The sequence below is a fragment of the Lottia gigantea genome (genome assembly GCF_000327385.1).
Source record: "Lottia gigantea unplaced genomic scaffold LOTGIsca_64, whole genome shotgun sequence".
Classification (NCBI taxonomy): Eukaryota; Metazoa; Mollusca; class Gastropoda; family Lottiidae; genus Lottia; species Lottia gigantea.
The window spans coordinates 1,290,933-1,308,190 of record NW_008710179.1 but is presented as its reverse complement, the minus strand read 5'-3'; the positions used below and the strand labels follow the sequence as shown (position 1 = coordinate 1,308,190).

Below are 17,258 nucleotides of genomic sequence, written 5' to 3'. Positions count from 1 at the left end.
TTCCGAGTGAAACATTTCTTGAATTAATATACCTTCACATGCCCATCAAAACAAAGCTCTTCATCACCTTCATCAAATCTCAAGACATTAAAGCTAGACATTCTGATTACAACAGATATGAAGCAAAGTGGAAAGTGACTCTTAACGGGGGTTGGAGGTAAATAATCAGCAAAACAGAAATATACGACGAAAGAGATTATTGTACAAGCTACTTGATAGTGTTTGTCGACGTTAATTCACATGTCATTATAAATACACATATAACAGAGGCTCGGCTCAATGGTATATTATTGGTTTGAATAGAAAAGGGGCCACGGGTCAAAATTTAAGGGTTTGATTTAACATTAAATTTGGCCTTTATTGTTATGAATTAAGGTGTTTCGTGAGAGATTGGAATAATAATGATCCCTGATATTAGACAAAAAGCCAGTGAACATTTTTTAGTTGATTAAAAATCAGATTTTAAGCGTGTCGTTATTTATATATAATTGTTTACCACTAACATGGTAATATGACTGTTAAAACTAGTTGATAAAAAAAACCTCGTAGCAGACGACTCGCAGCATGGACAAAAGGAGCCATTGACAACCAGGTAAACAATATGGCGGGAGGTCTAAAGACGGTGATTTAATACATGACCTGTTCTTTTTGTTCTTAACAAGTTGTGTCGTGTTATTGGATTTATTAAATCACATTCAAAATGGATTATGTCGCCTTACAGTTAAAATTTTGTCTGATAATCATACGACACGATGACAAACAAGACAACTTGTAGCCAAAAAATTAAACCCATGAGTGAAAATGTGCCAATACCAACTGCTGTGAATGTACAAAATGGACTATCGAATACACAAACTGTTGGATATCTGAATTCTACAAAGAGAGGTATGCATTCTTTAACCTTGTGTTTTATATCGTTTTAGAAGAAACAGTTACACGTTATTCGTACAAATTAATGGTAATATTCTATTTGTCTCCTACTTTAAAAATTCAATACAACCCGACTGTATCATTGCTTATAACGGAATAATTAATATAAAGACATTATGGTCGTTGGTAATAAAGTATGGTAGACACAATTTATTTCTTTATATATTATTTCATGAATATGTCAAAGCTAAAAGGAAATCGATGCAGAAAATAACTGGAAATGCATATGCATCACTAGCTACATCAGTTGAAGCACATGCTTATCTCAGAAGGGACTGCTTTGATACATCATGCCGATGAGTGATTTTTCCTTGAAACCTTGTGTTTATTTTAATATTCTTGAGGGAATCGGTTTTAATTTCATTTACAGCAACGAAATATCCACTCAGTATCCATTCGTTCAACAAAAGCGACTCATATCGCCAGAGTCTGTTGGAAGATATCGATACCATCTACAGAAATGAGATACTGGCTGCTCACGGGTCACCAACCTGGGTGGCTGAAATCAGTAAACAGATGACCCATAGTGGAGAGTCTCCTCTTTTCTTACAGAACTTACTGTCACCTCACAAGGTATGCAAAATCACATTTATTATTTCTTATCGAAAATATGTCAGTGTAAACTATTTTGAGCCGAAACTGTGTCTAGCGTTATGTTCGCTAACGTGAACTCTGCTATCGATAAAAGTTACCATCCTCCCTGTTTTAAGGATTTACTTTGGGGGATACTCTTGGAAGTATCTGAAGTCAAGATGTTCTTATGTTAAATGTTTAACATTCTCCAATTCAAAATGATGGTCACTGAGATTTTGCAAATGTTGCATAACTCAAGCGTTTACGAGATTACATTATATTTCTATATTCAGCACATTGAAGCTTCAAAAGGTTGTAATTAATTGTCAATCTCACTCAATTATCTTCACGATCGTGTCCTTAAGCTTAATTTGTACTGTTATAATCTATCATCTTATCTTCAGCCTGATCACAAATCAAAGAGACCCAGTTCAGCTCGATCTGTAGTAGAGGGTAAATATTATCGACCAAATCGTATGCACCAGTATCTGTCTCCTACCGAGCTTCGAGATCACTGGCAAGGTGAAATAGATGTTAAGTATGGTAAACCAACAAGAACCACGTAAGTCATTATACAATTTTAACTCTACCACTATAATGGTTATTTCGTTGTATATTAGGATGCTTTCTAAAATCTAACTGTAAGTATGTATATTTAAAATGACTGATATTAATAAAATATCAGCATAGTTGACCCGTGTATCAACTTGACAAGGATTAATTTTTGACTTTGAATCTTTATAATATGGTTTCAGCTGAAGTGGATTGCATTGAGAAAAATAGTTTTTTACTGCCTTCGATATTCACTAGAAATATGTGTTAAATATTCAATTCATTTGAATAATTTTGAAGAAGCCAAACCATACCTTTAAGGGTATTTAATTTCAACCACGACGATTCTACTTAATCTATCAAATTTATCAAATTTAATCTTTAAATCAATTTAGATTATTGAGAGCTCAACAAAGGGCTGGATCGGTGCCAGTGAACGCATATGATGAGAGACGGAAACAGATCGAAAGTAAGTAATAGAAAAAGGGTTAATTTTTATTATTTGATCATTAATTACACGAAACTCAAATAAAATCGTCTGGAAAATAATCTACTTTTAGGTAAAATCCGTGGTATGTTTTAATATCTATTACCGGCGTTTCGAAAGCAACATGGTGTAAGACAAGTAATATAAGCTTTTGAGGAGGAGTGAAAAAAATGTTAAGTCTTGTCAAAAACTTGAGACTGTCATATATATTACCTCAATTTCTACTTTAAAAAATACTACCGTGCCCTCAAACCATAGCGAATACCAGTTGCGTGAAAGTGGCCATGAAGTCAGAACGCAACTCCAAACTCAGTTGCATGAGAGTTACGTTATAAATTTCTCACCGTTATCCCATTTGCAACCACACGCAACTGGTGATCGTTAAGGTGTGAGGACCACGTAAGTATTATGTTTGACTATTTATTTCACTGTCTTGCAGATGAAAAGAAGCTACAGGCCAGTTGTCAAAGTTTGTTCACACCGAAAGAGTAAGTAGTTCATTGGTTTCTAACCCAAATATACGGAATTATACTTTTGGAGAGGTTTGATAAAAAGTTGATGGTTTGAAGATTTATTATAGGAATTCATTACACCAATCGCTGTTGAAACGTTATCTACGTTACATAATAGAGAATCAACAAGACTTGGTCTTGATTTAATTATATTATCGGCACCCCAATAATCAAGTAATTTTTACCAAGTAATTATTTTACAAGCACGGTGATGTAACATCATCTGCATTCGGCTTCTTTTCCGGGAATCCACATTGCTGAAGTATTGTTTATTTTAATCTATCCCCCGCGAAATTTTCAATGTTTTCCAATTATTTTCTCATTGTTTTTTATTCTTAGATCTTATGATGTAGACACAGACGGCGAGTCACAGCATTCTTTCCTCACAGGCGCAAGATATAATTCGTAAGTATTAGTCTACTTAATATAATGAAGACAATTTAAGAAATAATTGGAATCTCCACAAAGCTGAAAAAGACTAAATAATGTGTGTGTGGAGGGGGGGGGGAGTTTTCAGGAGACACTACCAGGCGGATAACTGATCCACCATAGTTTTTCCTGAGCTTCGTTTTCAACCATCTTCTGTCTGCATTAACTGCGATTACTACATGTAGATAGGCATTATGACAACTCTTAAAGTAGCTTTTATTTTAAAAAAAAAATCACTGTCCATCGGTTTACATATGCCTGTGAAATCGATCATCATGACGATTTTGGAATGCATAGTGATCGTATATCGATTTAGCCAAGTCGGCTACATATAACTGTGTTACATATTAATGTTCTTGACTAAGTCACAATTTCGTAATTGGCAAATTGTTCGAACATTTTTGATGAATTGTAATGATGTTTTAATAAAGGTGGTATGGCGAGTTGTGTTCGATTATCAATAAGAGTTATTGCCCCTTAAAAAAGAATTCGCCTATGCGATAGAGTTTATTTTTAATTGATTTTATTTTCTTTTAGTACGTTGTTGATATTTATATTACTCTGTTTATTATTTGTAGAGCTCATATATTAGACAGTAGAAGTCTATGTCTGTATGGTATTTATATGCCGAGAGAAAATCCTGAAAGATATTTTGTTAATAGAAAGAAACAAGATAGAAAATATCAATGTCCTTCAGCACCACCAGGTTGATATTAGCTGTTCAAATCATTCACTTTTATAATCGGACAAAAAAATCAATACACATTCAACACTCGACCAGTTTACTTTATCTTAAGATAGATCTATTAATGTAGTTTGTTTTTCTGCATCACTTGTACTGCACGTACGTGTCTATATTCCCTCTCTTTGAAATACAATGGGCATGACTCAAATTATCCATATCAGAAGAAAAAACACTTGATTTGGTTATGAGCAAGCCGTGAACTATGAATATCTCTTATTCATACAAAATTCCGCCGTTCTTAAATATGCATTGAAGGACACTAGGGGACCAGTCTGCAAATATTGTCTATCAAGGTCCTCAGTAATCATTAGTCACTGGTGCCTTCTTCGCAATTTGTAGTCACTCGTGTTCAGTACCCGGAAAAAATGCAGATCGAAGTAAAGCTCGTTGATTTCTTGCGTTTTATTTCATGTCTTCATGTCAATTTCAGATTCACCGAGATCAACAACTAATTCAGTATCTTTTGTTAAAAGAATCAGACCGAAAACTGCTCCAAATTATGGTCGAAGGTCATCACCATCACCACGACAAGCCTGGGTTCAAACACCAACCCCAATCCAAACACCAAGACCAGAAAGTTATACAGGTAATCTGGACAATTATGATTTTCATGAATGCTACAATATGGATGAATCCTCCGGGATAATAGAGAATTATTCGACGATAATACACATAGTAGGAGGCCACCATCTTAGTTCATTGGAAATCAATTGTCGAGCATATTCATCTTTGGACCTAGAATTATAGATTTTGCTATTGATTCGTTGTCGTTTTTTTCAGGCATAATGTCCCCTGAACAACAACCAAATATTAAGTCTCTTCTCCCCAGTGTAAAAGGTATCTCTGTTTCCAAAGCCGCTAAAAATATGATGCGTCTTTCAAGCGAGTACTGTACTCAGTCACCTCCGCCTTCACCTTCTGGAAGAGAAGCAAGTAATGTAGATGATGATAATAGATCTAACAAACTGGATGAAAAATCAAACGATGTACCTTATTTCATAACCGAGGGAAAAGTGGAATACACAGGTGAAGCTCAAAATGAAATTTATGGACGTTCTGTAAGCCTTAAACCTATGCAAATTATCGGAGAGGAGGTGCTCGTGGAAAAGCCAGTTACCCCAGAAAGACCTGGTAGGAAAGGATCTGCTCAGAGCAAAAATACAGAATCACAAAATGGACATATTCAAGATGGTATTAAGAAATGTCCAGAATGTGAAAGACTAGAACTTAGTTCTAAAGCTCCTGTTGAACATGACACACATGTAATTTCTCGGAATGTTTCGTCACCACTTTCGTCTCATATTATCACTATCCCATCAGATGCGGTCATAAATCAAAGTACAGCGAAGGAGGTAGATGACATACCATAACTCATGTTATGTAATTAAATAAAAATTTATGATCACTAAGGAAAAATTAATATTTAATTGCAATGAGGGAGAGTGTAAGTGTTATCAAGAAACTCTGACCTACATAACAGCCTTAACAAACAAATAGGTCATTCATAATATAAATTAGAAATTTTCCAAAAAATAAGTTTTATCATTTTCAAACGCAATATTTCTTATTTCATGTACAAACTGGCTAATAACCATTGTGGCCGTCGTTCACCGATTCCATTATATTAAATTTTAAACAGACACCAAGCAGACCAGAACTAAATCATAAAACAGTCAATTAAAAATTAATTGATTTCGTGTTCAAGACAAAACCTCATAAATCCAGATAAAAATATTACCTTCTTTAATGACCAGACCCGCTCAAGGACAACACTTATTCTTAATAATTGTTTCGCCAACGATAAGTTTGGGCATACATGTCGGCACAAATTCCGTTGTTTTTCGGTATGAGGGGTTCTAGTCGCAAGCGGTAGAAATTTGACATGACGTATTTTGCTTGGTTAAGTCGAACAGATGGTGGTCGTGGGTTCTTGTGACCTTGAATAAGTTATCTTTCCTTCAGTCGACTCAGCTGTAAATGGGTATGGATAATGATGAAGATCAAGGAAAAGAGGTTTGGACAAGGAGCAGCAGGTAGAAAGGATCCTCTTGAATCACATTTGTCATCCTTTTTTTACAAAAAAAAAACATAACCCATGGTTGTTTCTTTCTTTCGTTCACATAATTCGATATAGCTTCAATGAACTCCTTATATTTTATAATAAACCATACAAATATATATATTTTATTTCTTGTTGCAGTCTTGTTTTGATTATACAAGGCTATGATCTTCTATATTGCTATTACCTTCATTCGCCAAAATATTCTGGTTGTATTGTTCTCGGTACTTTGTTGTTGTTTAATAGACGTCGACTAAAACAAAGGGTCAAACGATGCTGGCGAATTAACATAATTTAATATTGATGAATTAAGTAGTTTTCGATCATTGACGATCACCTTTATGATCGAAGACTTACAGCTTAATGTTAGGGTCATCAATTATTGAACTATATCAGTCAAGGATGAAACTTCAAATTTTATTTCCAACAATATGATCTAGCAACATGGATGAGAAAAGTGGTGCAAAGGAAATATTGGAGGGATATGCTAAGTCTTCTACTATTCATGGATTTTCTAGAATTGTAGATGTTAAATTGTACAAGGGAAGAAGGTAATAATATATATTTTGTACAGTCTTCAAATGGTCTTGACAGCTGGTAAACTTGATCAAGCCTTTTGGTTCAGTATAACATCTATACCCAACGGTCCTTGTTGCTTAGATCAAAGGGAATTTTCGATATCAGGATAAAATAACTGCTATATTCACTAAGACCAAAATTGTGTTTTTTTGAAATTGCTAAAAAGTAGATTAATGCCAGTGCTCTGGTAAAGTTTCTTTCAATACGTTGTAGATAGGGACATCTGGTGCAAAATAATTACATATTCATATTTTACTTCAATCATGCAAATCAAAGTTAAATACCATAACCAAGTTCTGTAATGTTTATCAAAGCCTATCTCAATAGGAGCAATTGCTCACACTTATGAAAATATTCCTAATGTATATGCTATAAAACAAGAATGAGATAAGTAACGAAAATACCATTTTACTTGAGATTTCCAATTCTGGCCAGGTTTCTGTGGATCTATTTAACTTGGTATGGTACAAATATAAGCTCTTAGTTTCCCCGATACCCACAATAATGCCTGTTTTTGATTTAAATGTTAACATTTAATTTCAGAGTATTATGGACTATTGTTGTTTTAATGATGTGGCTTGCTCTGGTTGTTTTGGTATATGAGGAAGTTACAGGATACATGTCCAATCCAACCTTCACTGAGATTCAATCTAGAATGGTTTCACCTAAAGATTTTCCTGCCATTTCATTTTGTGATCCCAACTACCTCAGGAATACTCTTCTGGAAGACATGGAACAATCAGATAGAATAAGGGTATTGAGAAGCATTGACTTTTTGAAAGAATGGGACCTACAATCCAATGACACTAATTCTGTATCTTACAAGAGCCAAAGTCAGCACACTAGTGAGTCACGAAGCAAACAGACGGACCCAATTGTGACAGCTCTTCTAAATAAATTGAAATCTCACAGAAACCCGGACCTGTTTAACATGAAATGTTCGTGGGGAGAAAAATGGAGGTCGTGCAAAGCAGCTTTTACGACATCGGTATCATTGTATGGTATTTGTCTTACACTGAATCCTCACAGACTCGTAGCTGCACAAAATAGTCACCCCAACCTTTTATCGATTTTACGTGGAATAAGATATATCTACAAGCAACCGAATATTAGCAATGCTAATGTCGAATTCAAAGGAGTTAAGGTATATATGAGCCACTTGTCTCCTTTTGAAACCAGTGATCCTAATGAAAAATTTTTATATCAAAATGCTTAAATATGAACTTTCGCCGATTTAGCACTACTTCGATTACAGAATCTATAATGGATAACCGTTGTTATTTGTTATTTCTCGTTTGATAATGGTAATATAGATTGACCATGTGATGGCACATAACACATTAACAAATTACCAATTTAAAATCAATATTTACAACCTATTAAAGATATACATGTACTACCTCCTAGGATGACCAAAAATTTAAACTAAAATAATCAGTGAACTTGCCCGTATCATTACTATACAACCGAATCCTTCTACAAAAAATCCATAAAACTAAGTCATATTCTATTAACTAAGTCATTTTGAAATACGTTCATGTTAAGAAGTAGTATTCCCTTAATGATGCTCTTGGAAAACAAGGTTTATATATAAATGTGTTTTTTTTTTCAGTTGATTATACATGATGCAAACGAAGACCCTATGTCTTCATTGCGTGGGTATTACGTTCATTCCGGTACTTTTACCGAGATTTCAATTACCAAAACATTGGTAAGGAAGGCATTTATGCTTATTGATATATTTTTATTGTGAATTACATAATTTTGTTATTATATTTTGTTATAATATTATATGCTATTGGTAATTTTTATTTCTTTGAATTGCGTCCTTACTCTTTGCTTGGCGGAAAACTCCATGGCATTACCTATCGATTCTAGTCTTTGACAGTGGTAGCGGGAATCGACATATTAATATTCACTTTTGATTGTTTAATTATTTTACTGTAGGAACGCTTGTGAGTTTAATATTAAGCGTCATTTAAAACAATTTCGAATTTGGTAATGTCTACTTGCAAATATCCCCATCTTAACAAATCTGCTGATTAGCGTATGTTTTATTTTTGTTTCGGATATACCATTTACAACAATATATTATTGAGTATGCCGGGTAACGTGTTTTGTGTTGATAGATCATATTTGTATTTGGCAAATACTTTTTCTTTCAGTCAATAAACTTACCTGTACCATACAAATCATTTGCAGGTTCCGGGTGTTTAATGCCCGGGCCGGACCAAATAAAGAGATTTCTAAAATATTCCAGATCTTCTTGTGAACTTGAATGTTTTATGAATTACACCATTTCACAGTGTGGTTGTCGGCATTTCCTTTTTAGAGGTTCGTTTGTGTTTTTCTGGTCATCGTTTCTGCAATTGGACTAAGTCGAATAAATCCAGGTCTTGTTCTGTTACTGCAAGCTACATTAGACTTCTTACTTCATGGCATTGTTAGCCATTATTGTCCCAAATAGTAAAAGAGGAATTTTCATTTTAATAAAAAAGGTATTTTGAAATGAATTCAGTCCATCTTTCTCTGGGCCTTGCCTCAAGAAAGTTTATTTTGTTCACATTTGTTGTAGGTATTGAAAGACTATGCAGCGTACAAGAGATGGGAGAATGTGTCACGGTGCAAGCTGGTAGTTATGATTTATTATTTTTGCTACTGATATAAGTAACATAATGAAAAACCATCTGGTAAACTAGTGGCTTCTCTGTATATATTAAGAAAATTTTCCCATCGCCACATTCAGAAACCTACAGTATTCAAATAAATGTGAAAATGTAGGAAATATATAATTACACAAAAGGTAGAAGCTCTAGCTCTAGCCACAAAAATGTTAGGAGCTCTAGCTCTAGCCACAAAAATAGGAACTCTTCCATTGGCCTTTCTAATCTTTCAAAGGCTGCATAAAATGAAAACAGCTTCGGATTGTACTCACCTCGACTACTATCCGCCATGTAGCAAAGGTAATTTCGATAAGATTGTATAATACATATAGAAACGAGTTTTAAATATTATATTGTAGATATTTATTTCAATGATTTGGAATTAAGCGGTTGTAATTGTTTACATGCTTGTGTTCAATCAACACATATGGTCACTGTCACTTCTTTAGAGAAACCGAGGTGAGCAAATAATTTTGAATCTTGGTTTTTTTTAAGGATGGATTTATACTTCTAACGCCGTCAACCACCGCAATACGCTAGCATACTCTCGTTGTTCATTGCTGACATTAAATGGAAAAGGAAATTTGAGGAAGGAAATAGATTAGAAGTGATTATTATTCATCTAGTACAATATTCAGCTGATAACTCTGTTATTGAACGTACATTGTTTTAAAATTTGTATATCTATTTCAGTGATGACAAGACAATTTCATTACGTATTTTCTTTGGCAATTCTTTAGTAACAGAAATTGTTCAGAAAAGTTTGCACAATATGGAGGCTTTCTTGGGTAAGGATTTATACAGTCAACACGTATTTTCACTAACTTCGATTTCTATACGATGTTTTTTTAACTCATAAATTTTCTGTTATCTTTTCATGAAATCAATAACCAAAAAATTCTTTTTGATGCACTTTCGAGTATTTTCGAATATCCAACCCAAATTAGTAACGTAATAAAGATAAATATATTTATCTATATTTATCTAATATACTTGTTGATGAAGATGATATGTATATTATTTTTATTAATTTCAGCTAATATTGGTGGAATCATTGGTTTATTTCTTGGGTTCAGTGTGGTTTCTCTGATAGAAATCATTGAACTCTTTGCCCTTTTTATGGCCAAAAAGTGTACCAAATCTCGTATTGGCAATCCCACTTAAAGGGACAGATTCGCCATCTGTTTCACCAATCGTACCTTATTCTCAGAACCGCGATTGTTTGAAGGAATTATGCGATTTTCGTACATTTCTAGTACTTATAACGACTATTTACCTATAATCAAAACCCACACCAACCCTTGAAAACGGCGATATTCCCCTTTAATGCACACGACATGGTTATTGTCAGCACCAATAAACATACCAGCTATCCAGAGAATCTAAATTTTAGGTTCGTAATTCAAATCCAGTATTTAATTTGATTTTAAGTTATGGCATACTTTATTATTGATTACTTCCCTTGAACTATCAGAAAATTTTGAGATTTGTTCGGTGTTAAGAGATGAGTCAGTGTTGTATATAACACTGAGACGAGTAATAGAATTCAAATATTGTCTGATATTACCATGGATTATTTCCCCTTTTATTATCAGATTTTTATTATCAAATATAATTTAAATTTAACCAAATTAATGTTGAAATTTATGTATTGTCAGATTAATGTAAATATCAATAACATAAGTATGAAAATTCAATTTGAATCAAATATTTCATGTTAACGATATTCGCTTAATTTGTTGTGAAATTTTTGAGCTATGTTCAAAAATGAATTTCAAAATATTACAAAATATTGTATATTTAAAATTTTGTATTTAGAAAAGAGCGATGGTTTGTTCATCAATCCTGTAAATATGTTATCATTTGATTTATAAGTACCTCCGTTACACACATTTGTGATATTTATAATACGTTTTTGTCTTACAGGACAGTTGACATTAACCTTCTATTTCAATCTTTGAATATTCATGTTAGTATTCGTAAAATTTCAATTCATTACCAGGATTTTTAATAGATGCATAAGCGTTGTTTTGTGAGCGATTGTGTCCGGTATGAAATAAGCCCCGTCGTAAGAACTGGTTGTGATACAAGACCAACTACTAATATGGAAACTCAACACCACAGTAGATTAGCGTATTGGAATTATTATGTCACGTTTATTCAGTTCGAATTTGACGTACAGTGAGATGAAAGGAAATTCGAGCGACTTCTTATCAAAACCAGAGGATTGAAACGGCTTAAATTAATTTGTATCTTTCAAAGAGTCTTGATTTATTTGTCTGACTACTGCTTGCCTTCGATTTGACCGAACATTTATCTCTGGATACCTCATGAATACCGGCTTTAGAAAATAGAATGCCAGAAATCCAATAAACGTGGTTAAAATTAAATTGTCACTGAGTAAAAATCGTTGGAAAACGCGATTAGACGAATTAAAGGGCAAATTACTATATTGGGGTTTAGTCAGATTCAGATAATAGAATCAACTTGAATGAAGCGAGTAGTCAAATCGATAAAAACTTCTCGACAGAGGGATGGCCCGAGGCAACATTCTTACTAGTTATTGACTAGCTACTTCTTCTTCAAGACTTTTGTTCATTCAAGTGCATACTATCAGGTCATCTTCTGCCTATCACATAGACCATAGTTTCTCACACATAAAAAAAACCATTACGATAGATGTATGTCGCAAGCGTGATTCGTTTTATACACAATATTAACGTATAAATTTTGAGAACTGACGACATTGAAGTAATTTCCCTTTTTATGGTTGACCTATAGTTTCGCATGTTACAAATATAGTATACATTATAATAAACGCATTAATTTGTATGCCGCACCAATATACACACGTCACGATTTAAGACTTAAAGTTAAAAGAATGAAATTTTGAAACATGCTTTAACCTGTTTTCTAGTGACACACGGACTAATAACACCAAAGAGTCTCTCCGTGTCATGCCTTCGACAATTGTAAGGAATGATTTCGACTAATACTGAAAATGAAGACACCAAATCAATGGCGACATTGATAAAATACACCATTGTATAGTTCAAATTGCAAGTTTACATCTCTGATGTTTAACATCATGTTAAAGTTTTGGTCTTAGCCCAAATTTTGCAGCAAGAGGGAATAGACTGATTGCCTACTCCACCTCCATCTTAAAATGGCCAAAAACTGTGCCGATTTTGACCCGAGAGGTTCGTCCTACTGACATATTGAAGCATTTTAAGGATTTCAATTGCTGATGATTCGAAACTACAAATTTTGAGACAAATCATAAGACTGTATTTAGGCAATATTATTTTTTGGTTATTCCTTTTACGTTTTTATTTTTAAGGCAAAAGTGAACAGAAGCAATAAATTATTTTACATACACAACTCACGTTTTGATACAATAACAATAAGGCCTTAAATGAGGGAATTCGTCTTGTATACAAGCTGGATCGGAACCATATCGATTTATCCGACTTATTTCTTTTTCACTCACAACAATTTGACTAGAGTTTAAACAATGTCTTACGGTCATCTCGTATTGACCGTTTCCTGGTGACGTAATGAAAGTTATTTGATAGTAATCCTCGTCGTCTTGGGTGTTACCCGATAAATCCGCGACACGTCCATCATGGTCGGAACTCGATTTAAATTTCAGTATATTTGAATTTGTAGCGTATTTAACGGAACGAGTAACACGAAAGAGTTTTAATTTGCTGCATTGTAACCTATGTGGCTCGGTATATGAGTTAATAGTTTCTATAGCTGTAGTCACTGCCTGTTTTATCACGGGATCGGACTGATCTACTTCCAACCATTGCAGACAAGCACACCAGTGAGGTTGGATTCCAGCATCTGCACAGGAACGTTCTTTGGGAATTTCGCGAAAGAGACTAATGCCTCTTCTTTTTGAATCACCAAGTTTAGCACTACTATAGTTCAGTATGTCATGGAATGTTTCGTGAACGTCAAACGGTGTTGTTAATCTCCGCGAATTTTTCCTAAAATTTTGAATGATTTCTGGATATTGTTTTTCGAACCAAGGTGGAAACCTGTAAGCAAAATATGGCATCCGCTCTTCCTCTTTTCCTTGAGCAGTTTGACGAATATCAGCAAATCTGGCACCGTGATCGCTCATCAAGATTAAAATAGTCCTATTAAGAAGGTTCCGATCTTCGAGTGATTTTAGAAACTCCATTGCGTCTTCGTCAACGATTTGAACTTGATTATTATCATTATGGCTAGTTTCACCGTGAAAACCAAACACAAATTTACTTTTCGAACCATACATGTTGAACACATCTCCCAGCCAATTTATAAACGTCTTGTGTCTCGGCACAGATCCTAAACAGTAAGGTCTATTCCTTCCATACATCCTCTCAGCTGAAAGGTAAAACGGTCGCATATTGTGGTCTGTCGGTGTCTCCTTAAAACCAATCATCCGGTACTGAAAAGTTCCTATGGATGCCATGTCTTCTGCCCATGCTGTGACGTATCCAGCTTTTTTAAAGTCTTTCCAAATCCAAGGATGACCATCAACCGGCTGAGCACCATCATGACCACGCCGTGCTTCTGGTAGCTCCTCTTCAGTTTTCCCTGTGAGTATTGGCAATAAAGCTTGTGGTGTACCATCACCCACTATATTGTATCCCTCTAATTCAATACCTTTTAGAGTGTTAAGGAAATAATTTCGAGTTTTGGGCAATTGTCTTATCCACGACATTCGTGACACTGAATCAAATCCGAACATTAAGACATCCAAACCGAGAGCATTTTTCGGCAGTTTTACCTTAGAATGTCTTTCATGGACTGTCTTATTGAAAGATATGCCTGCGTGGATATTAAAGTACCTTTTAGCATTGATTGACACACATGCCACTTTGAAAAAATCCATTACGAGTGCCGAGCCATCTGGCATTGGTTTTATATGCTCCATATGTCGAGCGGTATAGTCACTGGTTCCACGAACCACTGGTGCATATTCACAAGTTATTTTACCATATTTACGAACAGCTCGACGTGAAATTCTAAAAGTTCCATTGACTACGTAAACCCAGTTTTCTTCGGGACTACATGTCACTTTAGGCACAGTTCGATAAAAGTTCATGACTGATTGGTGAAACGGATCAAGTTGCGGATGAACGCAAGTTTGACCAGATTGTTTTTCTAAGCTTTCTTTAAATCTGGCAATAAAACCAGGATCGACTTCCGAGTCCTTGCTGTGATGATTGGTGTCTCTCGGGATGAGGTTTATGAACAAGAGAATTAACGAGCAAATAAAGCACAGCCATAGAGCTTTTCGTCTCTTAGTTCGGTAAATATAACCGGGACACACGTTATAATTTGACATAGTGTTCAATTCCACATAAATATCATCTTTCTAGAATAATATTAAGAATTCAGAAGCTTAGTTTTTCCAGACGTTAATAATATACAGCTCGAAGCTAATATTATTTCTTCGTGAATTCAATGAATACTGATCACGAGTGAGAGTTGTGACGTAATTGGAAAATGTACACACGTTCTGATACGTAAATGTCCATTAGCACAGAAATTTAGAGAAGAAAACAACGAAGCACCATCTATGAATAGTTAAAGTGGATGTGCTCTGCTTGTGTAAACTGGTCATAAGAAAATTCAGTGTAGACACGTTTGAACCTTCTGTAAAACACAAAGGCGTTGCATTGAACCAAATCAGAAACCCGATAATTGTCACTATTTCACACTGCAAATCGGAAACATCGCATTAGATACAAGCTTTAAACCACTTCACGATGCCACCAAATCAATACACATTGGATATCGATCAAAGGGTTAAAATTAAATTACTGTTTCAGTGAAAGAAACCATCTTCCACTGTTGCATTACTGGAGATTACGAAATAAGCATGTGGCGAATCCATTTGAATTGGTCTAATTAGAATCACGCGGTGAAACACATGTAAACATTATCAGGCAATGGGTATACTGTTTACTCCTGAAGATTTCAAACAGAAAATACTGAACCTATCGTTTAATGACTTTCTGAATACCACTGAGATGTGTATTTTATAAGGATAAAATTTTTATTACGCATCGAAGAGAGAAAGGCAAAAACCATTTGTTAAATGTTTTTCACTCGACAAACTTTAACTATTCCCCAAGGAACACATTTCAAACAAGGTGGAAATATTGAAACCTGAATAATTCTTTTTATACTAGCTGCAACAACTTGGCAATAAAATTTCAAACAATTACTTTGTTAAATCGCTTGAAGACATTACAATATATTTAGATTGTTTGCTATTCGCTATCCTCATAAATCTTGTGAGAGATTGTTCCATAATCTAAGAGGATATAGTTTTCAACAAAACAATATTTTTACTCTTAATTTAAGACGTCGAATGCAACTTCAGTACGATTTTATATAAAATTGTAACAGAATACACTATTGCACGCAATGCAAAGTGGTTTTGTTTTTGTAACAGAATTTATCTGCCTGGGTTAAGTAAACTCGTGCAGATGAACGATTAATATAACATTATAAATGATATTTCTTATCTAGGTGAAAGTATGTTGAATATTCTAAGCGAAATGCCAGTAATACTTATAGTTGCATGTTAAAATTTTATAGGTTAATGCATTTTTTGTAAAACACCTTACCACTATACTTTTTACAAAGCATAATGTCACTACACATGTAAAAGCTGTATACATATGTGATACATTTTCCAGACAGTTAAGTTTCTAAATGCTCTTCGACGTTCTTTTACAATGGCTAATGTAAAATCCATTACCGCTATTTTAGTTCACAGTTACACAACATTCACCTTTGGATCATCGAACGCGACACGATCTGTAATTGGAATACTCTAGTATCTCGCACAATCTGTATTTTGGATACTAAAGTATCTTGCACAATCTGTATTTTAAATACTCTAGTATCTCGCACAATCTGTATTTCAAATGCTATGGTATCTCACACAATCTGTATTTTGAATACTATAGAATCCCGCACAATCTGTATTTTGGATACTAAAGTATCTTGCACAATCTGTATTTTAAATACTATGGTATCTGACACAATCTGTATTTTGGATACTAAAGTATCTCGCACAATCTGTATTTTAAATACTATGGTATCTCACACAATCTGTATTTTGGATACTAAAGTATCTCGCACAATCTGTATTTTGAATACTATAGAATCTCGCACAATCTGTATTTTGGATAATAAAGTATCTCGCACAATCTGTATTTTAAATACTATGGTATCTCACACAATCTGTATTTTGGATACTAAAGTATCTCGCACAATCTGTATTTCAAATGCTATGGTATCTCACACAATCTGTATTTTGAATACTATAGAATCTCGCACAATCTGTATTTGGAATACTCTAGTATTTCACACAATCTGTATTTGGAATACTAAAGTTTCTCGCACAATCTGTATTTGGAATACTCTAGTACTTCACACAGTCTGTATTTTGAATACTCTATAATCTGAAACAGTCTGTATTTGGAATACTATACAATCTCACACAATCTGTATTTGGAATACTCTGATATATCTCTCACAATTCAAATAAGGATGCTTTACAGCTCATTAGTGAATAAAATCTCACCTGAGTTTCGACGTTCCACTATATAACTCACTAGCAGTCATTCACCAATCAAATCCAGAATATAAGCGTATCAACTTTCGTTTCTGTATACCCGCCTAAACAAATATTTTGAAATACCTCACCACAGTT

General features: G+C 34.2%; 5 protein-coding genes across 5 annotated transcripts; 4 read left to right on the top strand and 1 right to left on the bottom strand.

Moving 5' to 3' along the window:
- Positions 1-752: 752 nt before the first annotated feature.
- LOTGIDRAFT_235459 (hypothetical protein) lies at positions 753-5,598 on the top strand (the record flags this gene model as incomplete). The annotated part of the gene is made up of 9 exons (XM_009064716.1): positions 753-885; positions 1,301-1,503; positions 1,908-2,065; positions 2,451-2,524; positions 2,982-3,030; positions 3,394-3,459; positions 4,062-4,189; positions 4,659-4,814; positions 5,009-5,598. 9 exons carry the CDS (start codon positions 753-755, stop codon positions 5,596-5,598), a joined length of 1,557 nt encoding a protein of 518 aa, XP_009062964.1.
- A 1,133-nt stretch (positions 5,599-6,731) lies between these two features.
- LOTGIDRAFT_167242 (hypothetical protein) lies at positions 6,732-9,533 on the top strand (the record flags this gene model as incomplete). Its single annotated transcript, XM_009064715.1, has 5 exons — positions 6,732-6,838; positions 7,410-8,010; positions 8,479-8,577; positions 9,032-9,200; positions 9,442-9,533. The coding sequence occupies 5 exons, from the start codon at positions 6,732-6,734 to the stop codon at positions 9,531-9,533; spliced, it is 1,068 nt and encodes a 355-aa protein (XP_009062963.1).
- A 163-nt stretch (positions 9,534-9,696) lies between these two features.
- LOTGIDRAFT_167241 (hypothetical protein) lies at positions 9,697-10,693 on the top strand (the record flags this gene model as incomplete). The annotated part of the gene is made up of 4 exons (XM_009064714.1): positions 9,697-9,829; positions 9,889-9,988; positions 10,223-10,317; positions 10,566-10,693. 4 exons carry the CDS (start codon positions 9,697-9,699, stop codon positions 10,691-10,693), a joined length of 456 nt encoding a protein of 151 aa, XP_009062962.1.
- A 2,218-nt stretch (positions 10,694-12,911) lies between these two features.
- LOTGIDRAFT_129214 (hypothetical protein) lies at positions 12,912-14,873 on the bottom strand (the record flags this gene model as incomplete). The annotated part of the gene is made up of 1 exon (XM_009064713.1): positions 12,912-14,873. One exon carries the CDS (start codon positions 14,871-14,873, stop codon positions 12,912-12,914), a length of 1,962 nt encoding a protein of 653 aa, XP_009062961.1.
- A 1,506-nt stretch (positions 14,874-16,379) lies between these two features.
- LOTGIDRAFT_129374 (hypothetical protein) lies at positions 16,380-17,006 on the top strand (the record flags this gene model as incomplete). Its single annotated transcript, XM_009064712.1, has 1 exon — positions 16,380-17,006. A coding segment is annotated over one exon (627 nt), but the record flags the coding sequence as incomplete, so codon positions are not given.
- Between the last annotated feature and the right edge of the window lie 252 nt (positions 17,007-17,258).